At 43.6% G+C, this 14,889-nt stretch overlaps 5 protein-coding genes and 1 pseudogene across 13 annotated transcripts; 4 read left to right on the plus strand and 2 right to left on the minus strand.

The window, feature by feature from the left end:
• The first annotated feature begins 1,152 nt into the window (after nt 1–1,152).
• On the plus strand, nt 1,153–3,889 carry LOC104805056. The gene is made up of 3 exons (XM_010529465.1): nt 1,153–2,323; nt 2,356–2,591; nt 2,718–3,889. The coding sequence occupies exons 1-3, from the start codon at nt 1,253–1,255 to the stop codon at nt 3,553–3,555; spliced, it is 2,145 nt and encodes a 714-aa protein (XP_010527767.1). The 5' UTR covers nt 1,153–1,252; the 3' UTR covers nt 3,556–3,889.
• Nucleotides 3,890–4,160: 271 nt separating this feature from the next.
• LOC104805055 lies at nt 4,161–5,815 on the plus strand. Of its 9 annotated transcripts, none has more exons than XR_002023794.1 (6): nt 4,161–4,473; nt 4,590–4,664; nt 4,745–4,924; nt 5,034–5,089; nt 5,202–5,288; nt 5,362–5,815. XR_002023794.1 is itself a non-coding variant. In XM_019201558.1 (5 exons), exons 1-5 carry the CDS (start codon nt 4,393–4,395, stop codon nt 5,197–5,199), a joined length of 399 nt encoding a protein of 132 aa, XP_019057103.1. In that variant the 5' UTR covers nt 4,161–4,392; the 3' UTR covers nt 5,200–5,815. The 9 variants fall into 9 exon arrangements, 6 of the variants coding, with proteins under 6 accessions (XP_019057103.1, XP_019057102.1, XP_019057099.1 ...); XR_002023795.1 differs by having other exon boundaries at nt 5,374–5,815; XR_002023796.1 differs by having other exon boundaries at nt 5,380–5,815.
• Nucleotides 5,816–5,910: 95 nt separating this feature from the next.
• LOC104805061 (auxin-responsive protein IAA32) lies at nt 5,911–10,038 on the plus strand. The gene is made up of 6 exons (XM_010529470.2): nt 5,911–7,576; nt 8,028–8,189; nt 8,795–8,979; nt 9,183–9,452; nt 9,633–9,741; nt 9,816–10,038. The coding sequence occupies exons 3-6, from the start codon at nt 8,835–8,837 to the stop codon at nt 9,901–9,903; spliced, it is 612 nt and encodes a 203-aa protein (XP_010527772.1). The 5' UTR covers nt 5,911–7,576; nt 8,028–8,189; nt 8,795–8,834; the 3' UTR covers nt 9,904–10,038.
• Nucleotides 10,039–10,092: 54 nt separating this feature from the next.
• LOC104805060 (receptor protein kinase-like protein ZAR1) lies at nt 10,093–12,633 on the minus strand. The gene is given in 5 exon segments (XM_010529469.2): nt 10,093–10,355; nt 10,358–10,827; nt 11,091–11,597; nt 11,600–12,082; nt 12,085–12,633. Coding segments are annotated over 5 exon segments (2,004 nt in total). The 5' UTR covers nt 12,539–12,633; the 3' UTR covers nt 10,093–10,265.
• Nucleotides 12,634–12,916: 283 nt separating this feature from the next.
• On the minus strand, nt 12,917–13,938 carry LOC104805059 (probable ribose-5-phosphate isomerase 2). Its single transcript, XM_010529468.1, has one exon. The coding sequence runs from the start codon at nt 13,862–13,864 to the stop codon at nt 13,070–13,072; it is 795 nt and encodes a 264-aa protein (XP_010527770.1). The 5' UTR covers nt 13,865–13,938; the 3' UTR covers nt 12,917–13,069.
• A 56-nt stretch (nt 13,939–13,994) lies between these two features.
• The window catches only part of LOC104805058, a 1,199-nt pseudogene continuing 304 nt past the window's right edge, over nt 13,995–14,889 (plus strand).

Here is a 14,889-nt window from a genome sequence, read left to right on the forward strand (position 1 = left end):
GGGGGGGGGGGTGTGGGGTTGATACGGGAATGTAAACATCCAAAGCCCAAATAATAATTTAAAAATATCAAAGACCCATAGATTTGGAACTTAATATGGGTTTAGAACGATAAATATGTGATATCTGGTAGGAATGATGGGTCCAATAAAGTCGGGCTTTTTTTCATGGGCCATGTTAATATATATGTATGTATGTGCGCGAGTAGGAGTCGGATGTGGCAAATCAAATCTCTCTGTATTTACCAACAACAAAAAAAACAAACCTATCTGTAACGGTGGTTTTGGTTAAATTAGCCATTAGCTCGTCTGAAATTCAGATTCTAAATAGATATGACTATTTGCTACATTTTTGGAAGCAAGCGATGTGAAGGAGACGTTGACTTTATTAATTGTTTTTTTTTTTAAGTTCACATGGGGAAGTTGATGATCATAGAGAAGGTCAACCCCAGCTTCACGTCCACGTGGGTTAGTGGTCATGTTTGGAATATGGGGTTGTTAAATCTAAATTCGTGTAGCTCAGATGTGAACATGTTAGATTCGATGTTTCAAAAATAAAGCGTCATAATCCATACCATCAATATACAATGCATTTTTACTTCTATTCAAACGTGGTGTGGTGATCTACATGTATAATATCTTGTAGTTTAAATTAACAGGAAACTTGTATATAGAATCCTCAACTGTACTGTATTCTATTTACTCATTGCTTATCCGTACGGATCGAAGCCGCCTCGTGGGACCCGAGGAGTGAGATGGGCCCAGTCCCAGTCTGGTTGGGCCCTCCTTTCCAATTGATACCAGCCCTTTCGGCCCATCCTTCCACTAATCTTTTTTAATTTCCTTTTTTTTCCCCTCTAAACATTCATATTTTCATTCTTCATATATAAAATTGAAAACAGTAACCGTTTCCCATCTCGGTTTCGGACCTTTACACACGAATTCGGAAAACTAAGTGCCTCTATTTAAAGCAGCCTAATATATTAGGACTGTACTTAAGAAATTATACTGGATCGTGATGCCAAAGGAAATTTGATTCATATATATTATATTGCTTAGGCAATTATGGAATTTCATCCAAATGAAAGCAAATTTACCATAGACGGGTAATTATGAAAGCTTAAATAAATTATCAAGCAAAAAACAAAACAGCTGTATAATTTACACCTTTAAGAATATCATCTCCCACTTTATAAGGCCCCTTTTCCTTTTTCCCCCCGAGATTTCCGTCTCCCAAACTTTTCTCACTCCTCCCATGGAACCGCCGCTCTCCCCCCCCGCGGCGCCCACCGTCGTTGTGGCTGCTCCTCCGGTTTCGGCCCCGACCTCCACCGTCGTCCATCCCCATGCGATGTCCTCTTATCCCGACTCCGTCGACTCCTCCCCCAGGTCTCGCACCACAGAGGGCTTGGACGACCTTCCCGCTCCGGCCGGCGGCGGTGGGACGGCCGGTGTGTCTTCTAAGCTCCGGTTGATGTGCAGCTACGACGGCCACATCATACCTCGACCTCACGACAAGTCCCTCTGCTACATCGGCGGCGATACTCGCATTGTCGTCGTCGACCGTAACATCTCTCTCTCTGCTCTCGCCGTACGCCTCTCCAACACCCTCCTCAACGGTCGTCCCTTCACGCTCAAGTACCAGTTACCGAGCGAAGACCTTGACTCGCTTATATCTGTCACAACTGACGAGGATCTCGACAACATGATCGAGGAGTATGACCGTACAATATCTTCTTCGAATTCAACTTCTGGCAAGCCCTCGCGTCTGCGTCTGTTCTTGTTCCCGTCGAAGCCCGAGGCCACTCAGTCCATGGGACAGATCCTGGAAAGTTCAGTGAAGAGCGACGATTGGTTCCTCAACGCTTTGAATAGCGTTGGCCATTTGAACAGAGGATTTTCTGATTCCGATACCAACATCAACTGTTTACTTGGTTTGGATGATGGTCTAGGTCTTCGCGCTAATACCAGCGACAACGGAGGCAAACTCGATTTGGACACTAGAGATGTGGGTGGCTCCATGAAGAGCGCGCAGCAGCGGCAGCAACACTCGTCGCGCCCGCAGGGAGGTCAAGATATTCACTCTGCACCAGATTCGTCGGTGTTGGATACAACGTCGTCGTTTGGTTCAACTTCTTCTTCTCCGTCGCTCGCCAATCTGCCGCCGATTCGTGTCCATGTCGAGGAATCCGTTGGAGTCAGGGTTATCCAGGATCAGAAGCTGGGGATCGAAGATCAGTTCGCGCAGTTGAGCGTCGGGGGTGGCGCCAATAAGCAGTTGCAGCAACAGCAGGAGGAGGCGTTCGCAGCGATCTCGTCGCCGCCGCCGCCGATACCGGTGACAATATCCCCCCCCCCCCGCCGATACCGGTGACAATATCCGTTCCCGTTGCGCCTGTGAGCGCTAGGGCAGTCTCAGGTGAATCCCTTGGGCGGATTGTGTCGGACGACGAGAGATCCGATCCCGGCTTGCCTGGTGGACACAGAAAACCGCCGTCTCCTCATTCGCAGCCGCAGAATGCACCGCCTCAGGCTCATCTGCAGAAATCCAATGGCTGTGGACACGATCTGCCATCTCCAGATTCTGTTTCCAGGTACCTCTTCGATTCCCTGCAACCGTTCATCCTGAATTCGTTATGTGATCGTATTTCTGGATTGTTTGGAGCTACTTATGGGTTAGATTCTTATGCCGTCTCCATATGTTTGTGCTAATGCCTCAGTGAAAGCAGTATGAACAACCCTCTTTCTCGCCAAAAACCTACGATCTATCACGACCCGGTTACTCAGATGTCGTCTGGTACTACCATAGTTGACCAAAAGATGAATCCTTCGGATCCGAAAGCACGAGTTCAGATTCAGGATTCAGGATACATCTCGCACACCCAATTTGAACAACAATCTGCTCAATCGCAACTGCAACAGCAGTTCATACAGGCTGCTGCACCACAATACATTCATCACCACCCATCTGGCGGCGTTGCGATCCCGACTTATATCCAGGTTTACCCTTCGCAGCAGCCGCAACCTTATCCTGTTTACTATGTCACTACACCTGTCCCAGCAAGACAACCGGCCTACAATATGCAGGGACTGCAATCTAGTAGTTTAAACGAGACACTGGGTTCTCTTCCTTCGAGCCATCCACAGGCATCTTCCAACCACACCATGATGGCCCCACCTACTAATAATGTTGCTGCTTATAACCCCATGAGAAATATTCCTGGAAGCAAACCTGAGATAGCCTCATCTGGAGGTGTTTACACAACAGCCTCGGGTTTAAGTGGCGCTCAGTTGGTTCAAGTCCCTATGGGCCAGCAATTTGCGGGTTACTCACAGATTCATCACCTGCCTCATTCTGGTCCCGTACCTGGTTCAGCTGCAAATCCTGGTTACAGTTATGAATTTTCTGATCCTACTACTCACACCCAAATGTACTTCACCCAACCTGTGGCATCTGCTGAGCACCAGACAATGACCATGGTCTTGCCTGATGGCTCTGCTGCTAAGGTTCAGACAGAGAACGTGAAACAACAGATGCGAAGTTCACAGCCGTTGTGATAGAGAATGGCAAGGAAGATGAAACAAAATTTTGGAGGAAAACCCGGGTTGGATTTACATATAAGTCATATATCTACATTTTAAAGAAAGAGTGGGTTGTGGTGTTGAATTGGTTTATGGGTTTTTTGTGTTATGTGAGTATTTAGAGAATAAGGAACTTTTGGGTATGGTAGTGAGGCTACTACTGCACCTTTGAGTTATATTTACATAGAAATGGATACTGCATAGAATGTGTGGAAAGAATATGGGGATCGTCTTATCATGTCAATCGGGATACTTGTTGTGAATGCAGCTCTGATCTTCTCTTCTCTTTGAGAATTCACAAGTTTCAGTTTCAGGTTTTGTCACTTTTTTGGGGGTAGAAGGTGGTTGAATAATGGACGTCTTGAGTGTGGGTGTTTTTCTTGGGAATATTTGCACCCTAGAAATCTCATGTATCACATGCTCCCCCTTTTTCTTTCTCTTTTAAATGGTGGTTGTAGGTTCTCGTGTGGAAAATGTATCTCAATCAAATGTGTTTGGACTAGTGTGTTTACTCTTTTGGAAATAACATTGGAAGAGAAGGAACGCTCAAAGAACAAAAAGGGTCTCGTATTTCATCCTCACTAGAGCAGCTGCCCAAAGAAGTTAGATTACGATTTGACTAAATCCGACGAATGAAGGAGTAGTGGGCCAAATGATGATACAAGGTCGGTCCAATCCTCCGTCCGTGCCGGAATTACAAGGACATCTCATCCATTTTCAACACAAAAAATGGCGTTATCAAAATCCGTGTGATGATCCGATAATCCACCCTTGGAAACGCGCTCCGCTCTGTCGCTGGGGGAACAGAGATTGATGATCGGAGAATCTGTTGTTTTGCAGGCTCCTCTGAGTTATCATCTCAAGGTTTTTTTTGTTGGTTCCTTTTTTTTTAAGGTAATCATGCTCTTGTTAATTTCTCATGTTTATCGTCGACCAGTTGATCCCAACACTAGTGATGTTGGGGGTTGATTTCATTGAGTGTGGATTTGCTCATGTAACTTTCTGATCAGATGGAGTTCGGGGAAAATCAGGTGCTCCATTATCTGCTGCTTCAGCATCAGCCTGTCGGTGAGGTCTCAGTGAAGGTCAGTGGCATATTGCTCAGCAAGATTCACAGCTATATGATTGCTTTAATGTGATATAATCATCTTGCTAACTATATCAGAGATCTGACTTAGCGTCTCGTGAATTTTCTCGAGGAAGGCCAGCCCCTCAGTTGATCTATTTTCAAGAGCTTCTCTCTTCTATGGTAAAATATTTTCAGAAGCTACTGGATTTGATAGTCAAATATGGCTGGGATTTTGATCATTACTTGGAAGAAGACGTCTCTGCTGGCTGCAGTGAGGTGATTTTGGTCTTGCTGAATCTTTTGCTATCATACTGTCCTGAATCCTGATTAATTCACCGAATTGGGTGTACACTTTGTTGTTCTTATCATATATTGAGTATATTAGAGCTCAAAGCAAGCCCACGGGAGGTATTCTACTCTATGCAATGTTGTCACATTGTGGTAAGTTATTATACATTTTGATGTTGGGTTTACCTATGATTTGTCTGACAACAAAGGCTCATAGATTTAAGCTGTTATTCATCTGTGTATTCCATCCTGCAAGCTTTTGAAGGACAAGAACCTTGCCGCCGTTGTGACACCGACATCATCAGTTGATTACACAACCTCGAATTCAAGGATCAATTTGCTTCTGCCTCTTGTATGTGGATATTACATGTTATTTTGCTCTCTGCCTTGGATTCTTTTTACCAGAATTGTGATAAGTACTTCAGGGTTTACGTCAGAGGCAGGAAGAGAGGAAAAGAAGCAGTAAATGGTGAGGATCAAGAGGAAGGAGCTGAAGAAGTGGCTGAAGAAGGAGCTGAAGAAGGAGCTGGAGGGACAAGAGAAGGGAGCTGAAGCAAGAAGGAACATCTGAAGAAAAAGGTACGCTGTTCTTAGATTTGTTTGTTTGTGTATAAGGATAGTATATGTTGATTGTGTTGTTGCATAGTTGGTTAGTAGTTGTGAATAAACAGCTGTATTGTCTGTTATAGTTAGGAATGTGGTTAGCTGTTAGTAATTCTGTTAGGATGGGATTGTATAAATAGTGTAGAGAAGGGATTGAAGGGTTTTAGGCAATTTCTAGTACAGAATTGTAAGGGGAAGAGAGTGGGGACCTCTCTCAAATCAAAGTCATCCAACGTGTACCTGTTTTCGGTGATCAATAAAGCTGGGCAGTTCTTCTCCAGCTGAGGAATCCGAGGTCTGAACCATAACAAATTGCTGGTGTCTAAAGTATTTCCATCGGAAATTGATACCAAGAACCTGAATTTCATTGTTCCTTTGGGGGCTATTTCAGTTGCAGCTTATCCTCTTTCATCACGTCCTCCTTATGCTTTGTCTTGGCTTAACGATTTGATATCAGCAGCTGGCGTGATGCATCCTGAATTATTACAAAAGCTTTTAAGTACAAACATTGTTTCCCCCTCGAGTATGAGATATCTGGTTCATGTCTTCTGAATCTAATTTAATTGTCAATGGCAAGTATCCACTGGCAGTAACTAAGGTTTTACCATGGCAGAACTCTATATGCTTTCCATGAGGCGATTATTTACAGGAGTCTAGTGCTAGTAGGTTAGACTGTTTCTTGTTTTCTTTATGGTGATATATGCAGGTTTCTCGTTTCTGCAACTCAGGTACCATACCTGCCAAACTTATTCTTCAGTTGACAACATCGAGAAGGAGGCCTATGTGTGAATTTTACTACACGGATCATCTTTCCAGAACCAGTGTCCCTGTCTTAGTTCTTGCAGGTGACCAGGATTTAATCTGTTCACCCGAGGCCACAGTGGACCGATGTTTTCTTTTTCTCACTTTGGCCTAGTGGTCAATTTTAATCTCCACAAACTTTGGGGTGCAACGTTATGCCAGGAGTGCAGATACATGATACATGGAAACCTGATATGCACATATCTTTCATCTTCTTCTCCTCGAATGCTACTAACTATAATGCTTTTAAGAGACCATATAAGGTGTGTTGGATCATGATACTTCCTGCACATGAATACAAGAGTCACAAAACGGTTAGCTACTAACTTCAATCGCTTAGTATCCACGCATGGGTGTCGTTTTCTTTCTAGTGCTGAGACATGTAATGTAATTGATTATTGATTATGAATATGTCAGAAACTGTTAAGCTACTTCCTTTTGATTGTCATTTATAAGGTGTTTTGGAGAACCAGATGGCCCACATTACGCACACTATGATTTGGTTGGAAGACTAGTATGTTCTTCCCTACTCTTTTTCTAAGTCTCTTTTGGTGGAACTTTGTTCATATGCTGTATCAAATATTTTTCTTCTGATTCATTTCGGTTCAGTCTCCCTGCGGGCTGTGGAACAAGTTTATCCATGTATAATTGAATTTCTCAGCCGTGTTGACTGCGTGTTTGCAGAAATTTGCCAGCTCTGCAGCTCACTGTGGACTTTTCTGCTCAAGACTTCGGCCAGTCATCTAAGAAATGCATGTTTCAGACATAGGTGAGATTAGAAAGAGGAGATTTCTGGAAACGCGATCAGAGGTTAAAATCAAGATTTTGTTTACACCCAACTCTCTGGCGACATTGTAAATTAGTACCGGATTCTGTTTTTCCCTTACAAACTTGGTAGTGAGGAAAAACTTTCTCAAGAAATGCTTTCAATATTGTGTCTATTGAGACTATTTTCTTCATTTTATTGTATTGATGAACCGTTTTATTACCTTTTTAAAACGGAATCTTTGTCAAGATTGTCTTTTAGCCACTGTCTCTGTGAAAATGCTGAAGCTTATCCGTTGAAGCAATTGAGTAGACATGGATTCATGTGTATATTTTCTGTCTTGGATCAACCATACTGCAGAACCCTACTTCACAGACAAGGTGTGGGAGACAGGTAATGACAAAACTGACTTGTCTTGTGATGGAGTAACAAGCTCTCGCTTTTGACAGAGTTTGCCCTTCTACCATAAGGTAAGTCCATATGCCACTCTTTATCCGTTTTTATTCACAGTTCAATCCATGGGATGCTGCATCTTTCAGTGCAGCCTCGTTCTCTATGCAGAAACATCAACTTTTATTAAAATTTCAACAACCGACTCCTAATGGGCTATAGCACAGGCAAGAAACATGCCTTTCTCCTTTAATCCATTGTTATCAATTGGTTTTGGGGTTGAACTCGGACACATTTAGTTATCCAAACTTGCTGTCATCATTGAAACATACATAGTTTTAATTCTGAGGTGGTGTATCTGTCGTGGCAAGTAGACCAATTCCTGAGAGTGAAGTCCCTTTTTGTTCTTTTTTTTTTTTTTTTTGAGACGTTTACATGTTGTCTTTTACTTTTGCGTTTGTTGTGATGGTTGATGTTTAACTCCTCATGAAAGTAATTACGCTTTGGCTGATCAGCTCAAGTTTTGTACAGGTTGACCCGATGGTGGTTGTCTACATCTAAAGTTGCGGCAATGTTATTGTTGGGTCACAAAATCTTAACCAAATTATCTTTGACCGCACTATCCCTTGCTCTTGGTGGTATCAGACAAACATTAAGGGGGATAAAGAAACCCCAAACTGACTCAAGTGATAGGTAATGGGCAGGGCCGTCTCATAAATTTTTGGGGCCTTGTACATATTTTAAATTTATATAAATTAATAAATTTAAAAATAATAATTTTAAATAAAATAAAAAAATTAAAAATTGTATTATTTCCAAAAACATTTAAAAATGATATAAATATATTTAACTTAACATAATATACCAATGAATTGCTATAATATATTTTAATTAGTTTTAATAAATGTTTTTAATATATTTTATAGAAACAATCAGTTCTAATAAATATTTTTTTATAACAATTATAATATATTTTGGTTTTAACTATTAAAAATAAATATTTAATAATAATAAAGATAATTAATAATAACAAAAGTTGTTACCATTTATAATTAATTTTAATTATTTTCTATTATTAATAATTAATAATTAATAAATAATAATTAATAAGGGGCCCATAAATTTTGGGGGCCCTGTTCCATCGCACCTTTTGAACATGCTAATAGACGGCTCTGGTAATGGGTTATTGTCTCTTGTCTCTTCCCTGTCTGCAATTATGTCTCTTAAATCTTCTGGCGCTTTCACCCTCAGTTGCATGCTATAAATTTGACATTTTTTTGCTCTATGTTTCATCTCAGCCTTCTGACTGAAACTTGACTTATCAACATAAAACCATAAATGGAATCAAAGGCACCGGGTTTTTTGCTGAGTTCTTCAAGATTTCATGCATGTTACTCTCAGACCAAGGAGGGCGGTAGCATAATTGATTTAGGTCTCAGCCTTGGGACCCAACAGCATGAAAATTACCACTCATCTGGGCATAGTAATAAGCTTCTTTGTTGCTACTGTTAGCAATTTCTTTATTCAGTCTTATGTGTATTGAAATTCTCACCTGATCTCTTTAAGCATGAATTAAACGCTTAAGCCAAAAACTGGGCCTGTACGGTCCATCAACCATTTAAGTTGTTCAATTGGTATAGCAATAAACTTGCTCACTTGTTCTCTTTTTCTGTACATGAATCAAAGTGATGGGTCTGGATGGTTACGGGGAGCTCATTGATTGGTCACAGTCCAGCTGTAGCGATTCACGGCTGAAGAATCATGCAAGGGAACATGGAAAATTTGTTCAAGAAGAGTGCAGTAATGAGACTATTGAGGAAGGAGATGGGGTTGGGAGCAGAGGAAAGTGGGCATATGTGAAGGTCAACATGGATGGCTTTGTGGTTGGCCGCAAGGTCTGCGTTCATGATCATGGGGGCTATACCAGTCTTGCTCGTAGGCTCGAGGACATGTTTGGTAAGGCCTCTTAGAACATATTAGTTTATGGGTCCAGTGCTTAAGACAGTAGTTATCGAGACGGCTAAGATGATTGATGGCAGGGACTGACCAAGTAAAGTTTTTCTTTTTGGGGGGTGATATCCTGATTCTCTCTTGATAGTCGTATTCCAGATAAACAAGTCTTGACTAAATTTACAGGGATGCTAAGTGTGTCGGGACTAGGGTTGCTCGAGGTTGGGTCTGAGTTTTCATTGGTGTACCAGGACAAGGAAGGTACCTGGAGGAATGTGGGAGATGTTCCATGGAGGTAAGTAAGCTCGTCTCAATGCTTTTACTTCGAAGAATAAAAATAACTTAACATGTTTTTGTAAACATTGAAAGGGAGTTTGTGGAGAGCGTGAAGCGACTGAGGATTGCAAGAAGAGACGATGCTCGGCTTGCCTTTGCCACTACCACCCCATTCAACTGATTCTCCTTTCAAAGCGTTTCCATTTTCTCCAAAATAGCGATTAGAGAAAGTAGATGATTCTTAGTTGTCATGTGGTTCTGAAACAATTTCACACTGTCCTAATTTGAGACTGAAATCCCAAGGGCTTTGTTCCTATTGAAGAGGAGGATGGTTCAAACTCCAATCACCTTAAAACAGTTATTATTTGATCCACAAGATCTGCATCTTCTCTAACAAACAAATCGCAACTTTTCATTTAGACATCGTCACTTTGCAATTCACAAACATCAACACCATGACACAATCTCCTGAAGTAAAATAATCACACTCTAAATTCTCTAATTAGCTCTCTCTCAGAGAAAACCAAAACAATAAGACTCACCTCACCGCCCACTAACTGATGCGTCCAAAGTGTCAGAGGCAAGTCTCATGGTAGGTCTTTTGTCAGGATTTGTATTCACACAGGCGATGGCTATTTACAATCTGACAATGGTTTCCTCTCCTCCATGATCCAACTTACAAGATCCGTTTCAGATGTGCCCACCTCAACTACAGGGGATCTTCCCGTTATCACTTCCAGCAAAATCACGCCGTATGAGTAGACATCCCACTTTTGGGAGGGTTTCACTGCCTTCAGAGCCTCAGGTGCCATATAGTGCGAAAGAGCTGTGAACTCTGAGGATATAATACTCTTGCTATGTCTTTTTTACTGCAGCATCGTCGGAGAAGATCCTCCTGCAATGTTGGCCAACCTTACGAGTCCAAAATCTGAAATCTTCGGCTCCATGTCATGTCCGAGCAGAATGTTACTGGGCTTGAGATCCCCATGGACGTATTTCTTGGGACTAAACTCATGCAGATAAACCAGCCCTTTCGCTATGCCTTTCACTATTTTCAACCGCAAATCCCATGTCAAGGGCGTGAATGAAACCGTCCCTGCCTTTCCTGAATCCATATGAAGATGATGAATCACTTGGTTTGTTAACTTGAGGGTTTTTGCTACATACAAAAAAAAACTGAACCTACTACACAGAGAGAACTGGTCCGGTTGTTCACGTCCATATAAAGGGTTAAGGTTCTTGGGTTGTTACCACACAAGACATTCTACATTCAACTTCCTCGTCCGTCTATGGTTGTTTCTCAAAGACAACATTTCATCAGTCAAACGTTGGGAAATGTGAAGAGGAGAGGGAATAACAGAGATTCACCATGGAGAGCCGTAGCGAGGTTTCCGTTGGGAACAAAGTCGTAGATGAGCAACTTCTCATCCACAGACCAATAGTAAGCCCTCAGACTCGCAACTTTTGGGTGTCTGAGTTTGCCAATGGCCTCCACTTCCATCTGAAACTCCTTCAACCTCTGCGACCCTCCTTCCCCCAATCTCCTGACGGCCAAAGTGACTCCGTCTTCGAGAACAACTTTGTACACTATCCCTGTTCCACTCTTTCCCACTACGAAAACCGGCGCCTTTAGTAATTCATCTAGGTTGAAAGCCACCAGATCGTCCAGTGCCACGAGATCCAACTGTTCCACGTTCTTTGATTGCGTTTCCGATTCATCTTTCCGGAAACACAGACACTCTTTGGTTTTCTTGGGCTCTTTGTCGAATCCAAATCGGTTCTCTTCTTTGCGAACGCAAAACTTGGAGTGACAGTAAGCGAAAAGCAATCCCACGAGGCAGATACCGGCTACATCGCAGACAACTATGGCAATACGGCGCTTTTGCTCAACTCACTTGATTTTTCTCTGGTTTGAGCGTTAGTGTCAGAATTCTGAGGAGGGTTGTTGCTTGGGATAAACGGGTACGGGGAAGAAGAACCAGGGCAAAGGTTCTTCAGAGGCGGACCACAGAGTCCTGGATTGCCGATAAAGGCCGTAGGTCCTCTGTTCATGAGAGCACCGGTCTGTGGAATTGGACCAGATAGATTATTGTGTGTTAAATCAATGTAAACTTTCTCAGGAAGATTTCCAAGACCTGGTGGGATCGAGCCAACCAACTGATTATGAGAGAAATCAGCAGTTCCTTGCAAATTAGACAGATTTCCGACGTCACTAGGGATTGGGCCGCTGAATTTGTTGGAGGAGAGGTCGAGATTCTCCAGAGAGAGAAATGCTGAGCCAAACCCACTTGGCAAAAGACCAGAGAAGTTGTTTCGGCTCACGTCGAGCGCTCTAAGCCTCTTGCATAGCAGAATCGAAACGAACCATTGAAAAGATTTTCCGACAAATCTAAGGTTTGAAGAAGCTTAAGCTTACCTATCTCGTTCGGCAACCATCCAGAAAACGAATTGTCGTAAAGTACCAGACTTTGGAGGTCCTGAAGCTCAAAAAGCTGAACCGGCAAGGACCCATGAAACCTGTTGTTCCTGAGATTTAAATGGCGGAGACTCGAAAGTAACCCTAGAGACGGGGGGAGAGAACCGTAAAGCTTCTTCCTGGGGATGCTTAGAGAGACGACCTTCAGTTCCTTACACGTGACACCGTTCCACGAACAGGGGTCACTGTCGGACGAGTTCCAATTGCTCAGTGAGCCTGTTGGGTCTTCGCGAACGCCCTGCTTGAAGGACATTAACGCGAAACCCTCGTCGTTCAAGCCGCTCACCCAGATGTTGCAGTTGCAGAGAAGAGCAGCCGAGACGATGAGAGAGACCAACATGTCAAAAAAGACGTAGCTTTGGAAAAAGTGAAGAAAGATAGAGATAGAGAAATGTCGAGAGACTGAGAGAGCGAATAGTGAAGGGGGCTAGCAGAGTTGGGGGAAGAAATGGTTAAGATCTGCTATTATTATTATTATCATCACAGCTAAGAAAAAAGAGGAAATCCATTTATGTTTGTTTGTTCTTACATACCGAATATGTCAATAATCATTGTATGTACGCACCGTATCAAAAATGTGTTTTGAATTTTGATAAACCGGCCCCAAGCCCAAGGTTATGCTCGAATGTTGCACGCCGCAGCTCGGCAGGCGGTGCGTAAGGTTGGATTGTCCCTTTGGATAACACTAAAGGTTTTATACGTAAAGGGAATAGAAGGGTTAGACATTGACAAATCATCGGGTAAGTCGTGTCAGTTTTTGGTAACACAACAACATTCATGGAGCTAGGTTGGTCCATGTAGTCGATGAGATCGATCCTCTCTGTCTGTCCTCGCACTTCCTAACCCTACTTCTCTCCTAAGACAGAAGAAATCAGTTACTCCTTTTCTCCTCTTGAAACATCCTTGTTCCTGACTCACCCGCAACTATCACAGTGGAAGCCATGTCCAGAAACATGCCATGCTCCACCACCCCAGGAAGCCTCAGAATGGCATCACTTGCTGCTCTCACATCTCCCATCTCCTTCTCCATATACATCTCCACTATGTAATTCCCGTTGTCCGTCACAAACGCCTCCCTTCCTCTCCGACGAAGCTTCGCTACACACCCACTCCCTTCAAACAGCTTTCGGAGCTTCTCCTCCGTGAATTTCCAGCAAAACGGCACAATCTCCACCGGCATTGCCAGTTTGCTTCCTCCAATGTGCTTCACCAGCTTTGACTCGTCCACGATCACCACAAACTTTTTCGAAGCCCCCTCGATCATCTTCTCTCTCAGCAGAGACCCTCCTCGGCCCTTCACAAGGTTGAGATCCGGGTCGACCTCGTCCGCCCCGTCAATGGAGAGATCCACGACGGGGTGGGCATCCAGATCGGAAAGAGGAATCTTGAGAGAGAGAGCCTGCTCCTGGGTTTCCTTCGAAGTGGGTATTCCGACAATGTTCTTGAGCTTGCCTTGTCTGAGGAGCTCGCCTATTCGATCGACGGCGTGTTTGGCGGTGGAGCCGGTTCCAAGGCCGATGACCATTCCCGATTCCACGAACTCGACTGCTTTGTAAGCGGCGATTCGCTTGAGCTCATCTTGGGTCAGTATCACAGGAGGCGGCGAGGCTACCTCCATCGATGATTGATCGGAGCTGATGACAAGAGGATCGTACGCAAGCGCCATCTCAGGCCTTCAATCACATGCTTTTTTTTTTTTTTTTTTTTTGGTTGGGAATACAATAAGCATTGATGATGCCTAAATAAAATAACACAACAGGGTTGGATTCGGTCCACACCAGTCGCTTCTAAACTATTTTGAACAAACATTTCAATTAGATTGAAACTCTCTCATTCCCTTTTTTCCAAAATATTAGAGGATAAGAAAGAAGTGATGTGATGTGATTGGACTATTTGGTGATGGGCCTATTGGACATATGACATTTTGGGCCCATTGCGTTGATGATGGGGTCGGCCCATTCTTCCATATGAAATATTCACACCCTTTTCCATCTCAGGATAGTAAATAATATGCATATTTCAAACTGCGTAAAGATTTCAAAACAACGACAAAGCCCCCCCCGGAAAGACCCAAGCTTTAGAGATGGGTAATAGCTTAAGGGGCAAGAAAACGGATAGACGGAGAGACGTTAAAGCTGAAGACGCCGTCCACGGCGGACCAAGTACTGCAAGAGTACCCAGGCCTCGTCTTGCTGGACTCCGAAGCCGTCAAGCACTATGGCGTTCGAGCCAAGCCCCTCCAGGTCCAACACTTTTTTACCCCCTATGTGATTCACTGTACACAACAACACCAGCCACATGCGCGATTAATGAGCTGGAGAGTGTTTATGGGTGCAGGCGGGGCAGAGGTTGGAGGGGAAGAGGCTGTATTTTCTGGTGGAGCTTCCCAGAGAGAGTAATCCGCCGAGAAGGGTGAGATCGGGGATTCAGATGAGCGCCAAGGAGAGGCTGGAGAGCCTCATGCTTGGTCGGAGGTCTTCCTCCGATCTCTCCATCCTCAATCCCACCACCGTCGGATCTACCAGGGTCAAGCTCAGGCTCCCCAAGGCCCGTGAGGTGAGTTCGGTCTCTTCATGTGTGTGTATTCAAAACCCTAGAAAAGTACAACAACTGGCTGGTTTATGATATAATAAAAGGAAGGTTGGGATGGTGGTGCAGAGACGAGAGGAGCAGGAGGGGGGGGGGGGGGGG

The sequence above is a fragment of the Tarenaya hassleriana genome, unplaced genomic scaffold (genome assembly GCF_000463585.1).
Source record: "Tarenaya hassleriana unplaced genomic scaffold, ASM46358v1 Cleome11, whole genome shotgun sequence".
NCBI classification, from domain to species: Eukaryota; Viridiplantae; Streptophyta; class Magnoliopsida; order Brassicales; family Cleomaceae; genus Tarenaya; species Tarenaya hassleriana.

Coding starts and splice junctions, on each gene's coding strand:
- LOC104805059 (XM_010529468.1), bottom strand. CDS start 13,864: ATGGCGCTTGCGTACGATCCTCTTGTCATCAGCTCCGATCAATCATCG.
- LOC104805061 (XM_010529470.2), top strand. CDS start 8,835: ATGGAATCAAAGGCACCGGGTTTTTTGCTGAGTTCTTCAAGATTTCAT. Junction 9,453..9,632: donor TAGGCTCGAGGACATGTTTG/GTAAGGCCTCTT, acceptor CTAAATTTACAG/GGATGCTAAGTGTGTCGGGA. Junction 9,742..9,815: donor GTGGGAGATGTTCCATGGAG/GTAAGTAAGCTC, acceptor AAACATTGAAAG/GGAGTTTGTGGAGAGCGTGA.
- LOC104805056 (XM_010529465.1), top strand. CDS start 1,253: ATGGAACCGCCGCTCTCCCCCCCCGCGGCGCCCACCGTCGTTGTGGCT. Junction 2,324..2,355: donor CAGCGATCTCGTCGCCGCCG/CCGCCGATACCG, acceptor ATCCCCCCCCCC/CCGCCGATACCGGTGACAAT. Junction 2,592..2,717: donor TCTCCAGATTCTGTTTCCAG/GTACCTCTTCGA, acceptor CTAATGCCTCAG/TGAAAGCAGTATGAACAACC.
- LOC104805055 (XM_019201553.1), top strand. CDS start 4,393: ATGATCGGAGAATCTGTTGTTTTGCAGGCTCCTCTGAGTTATCATCTC. Junction 4,665..4,744: donor TCGGTGAGGTCTCAGTGAAG/GTCAGTGGCATA, acceptor TAACTATATCAG/AGATCTGACTTAGCGTCTCG. Junction 4,925..5,201: donor TCTCTGCTGGCTGCAGTGAG/GTGATTTTGGTC, acceptor AAGCTTTTGAAG/GACAAGAACCTTGCCGCCGT.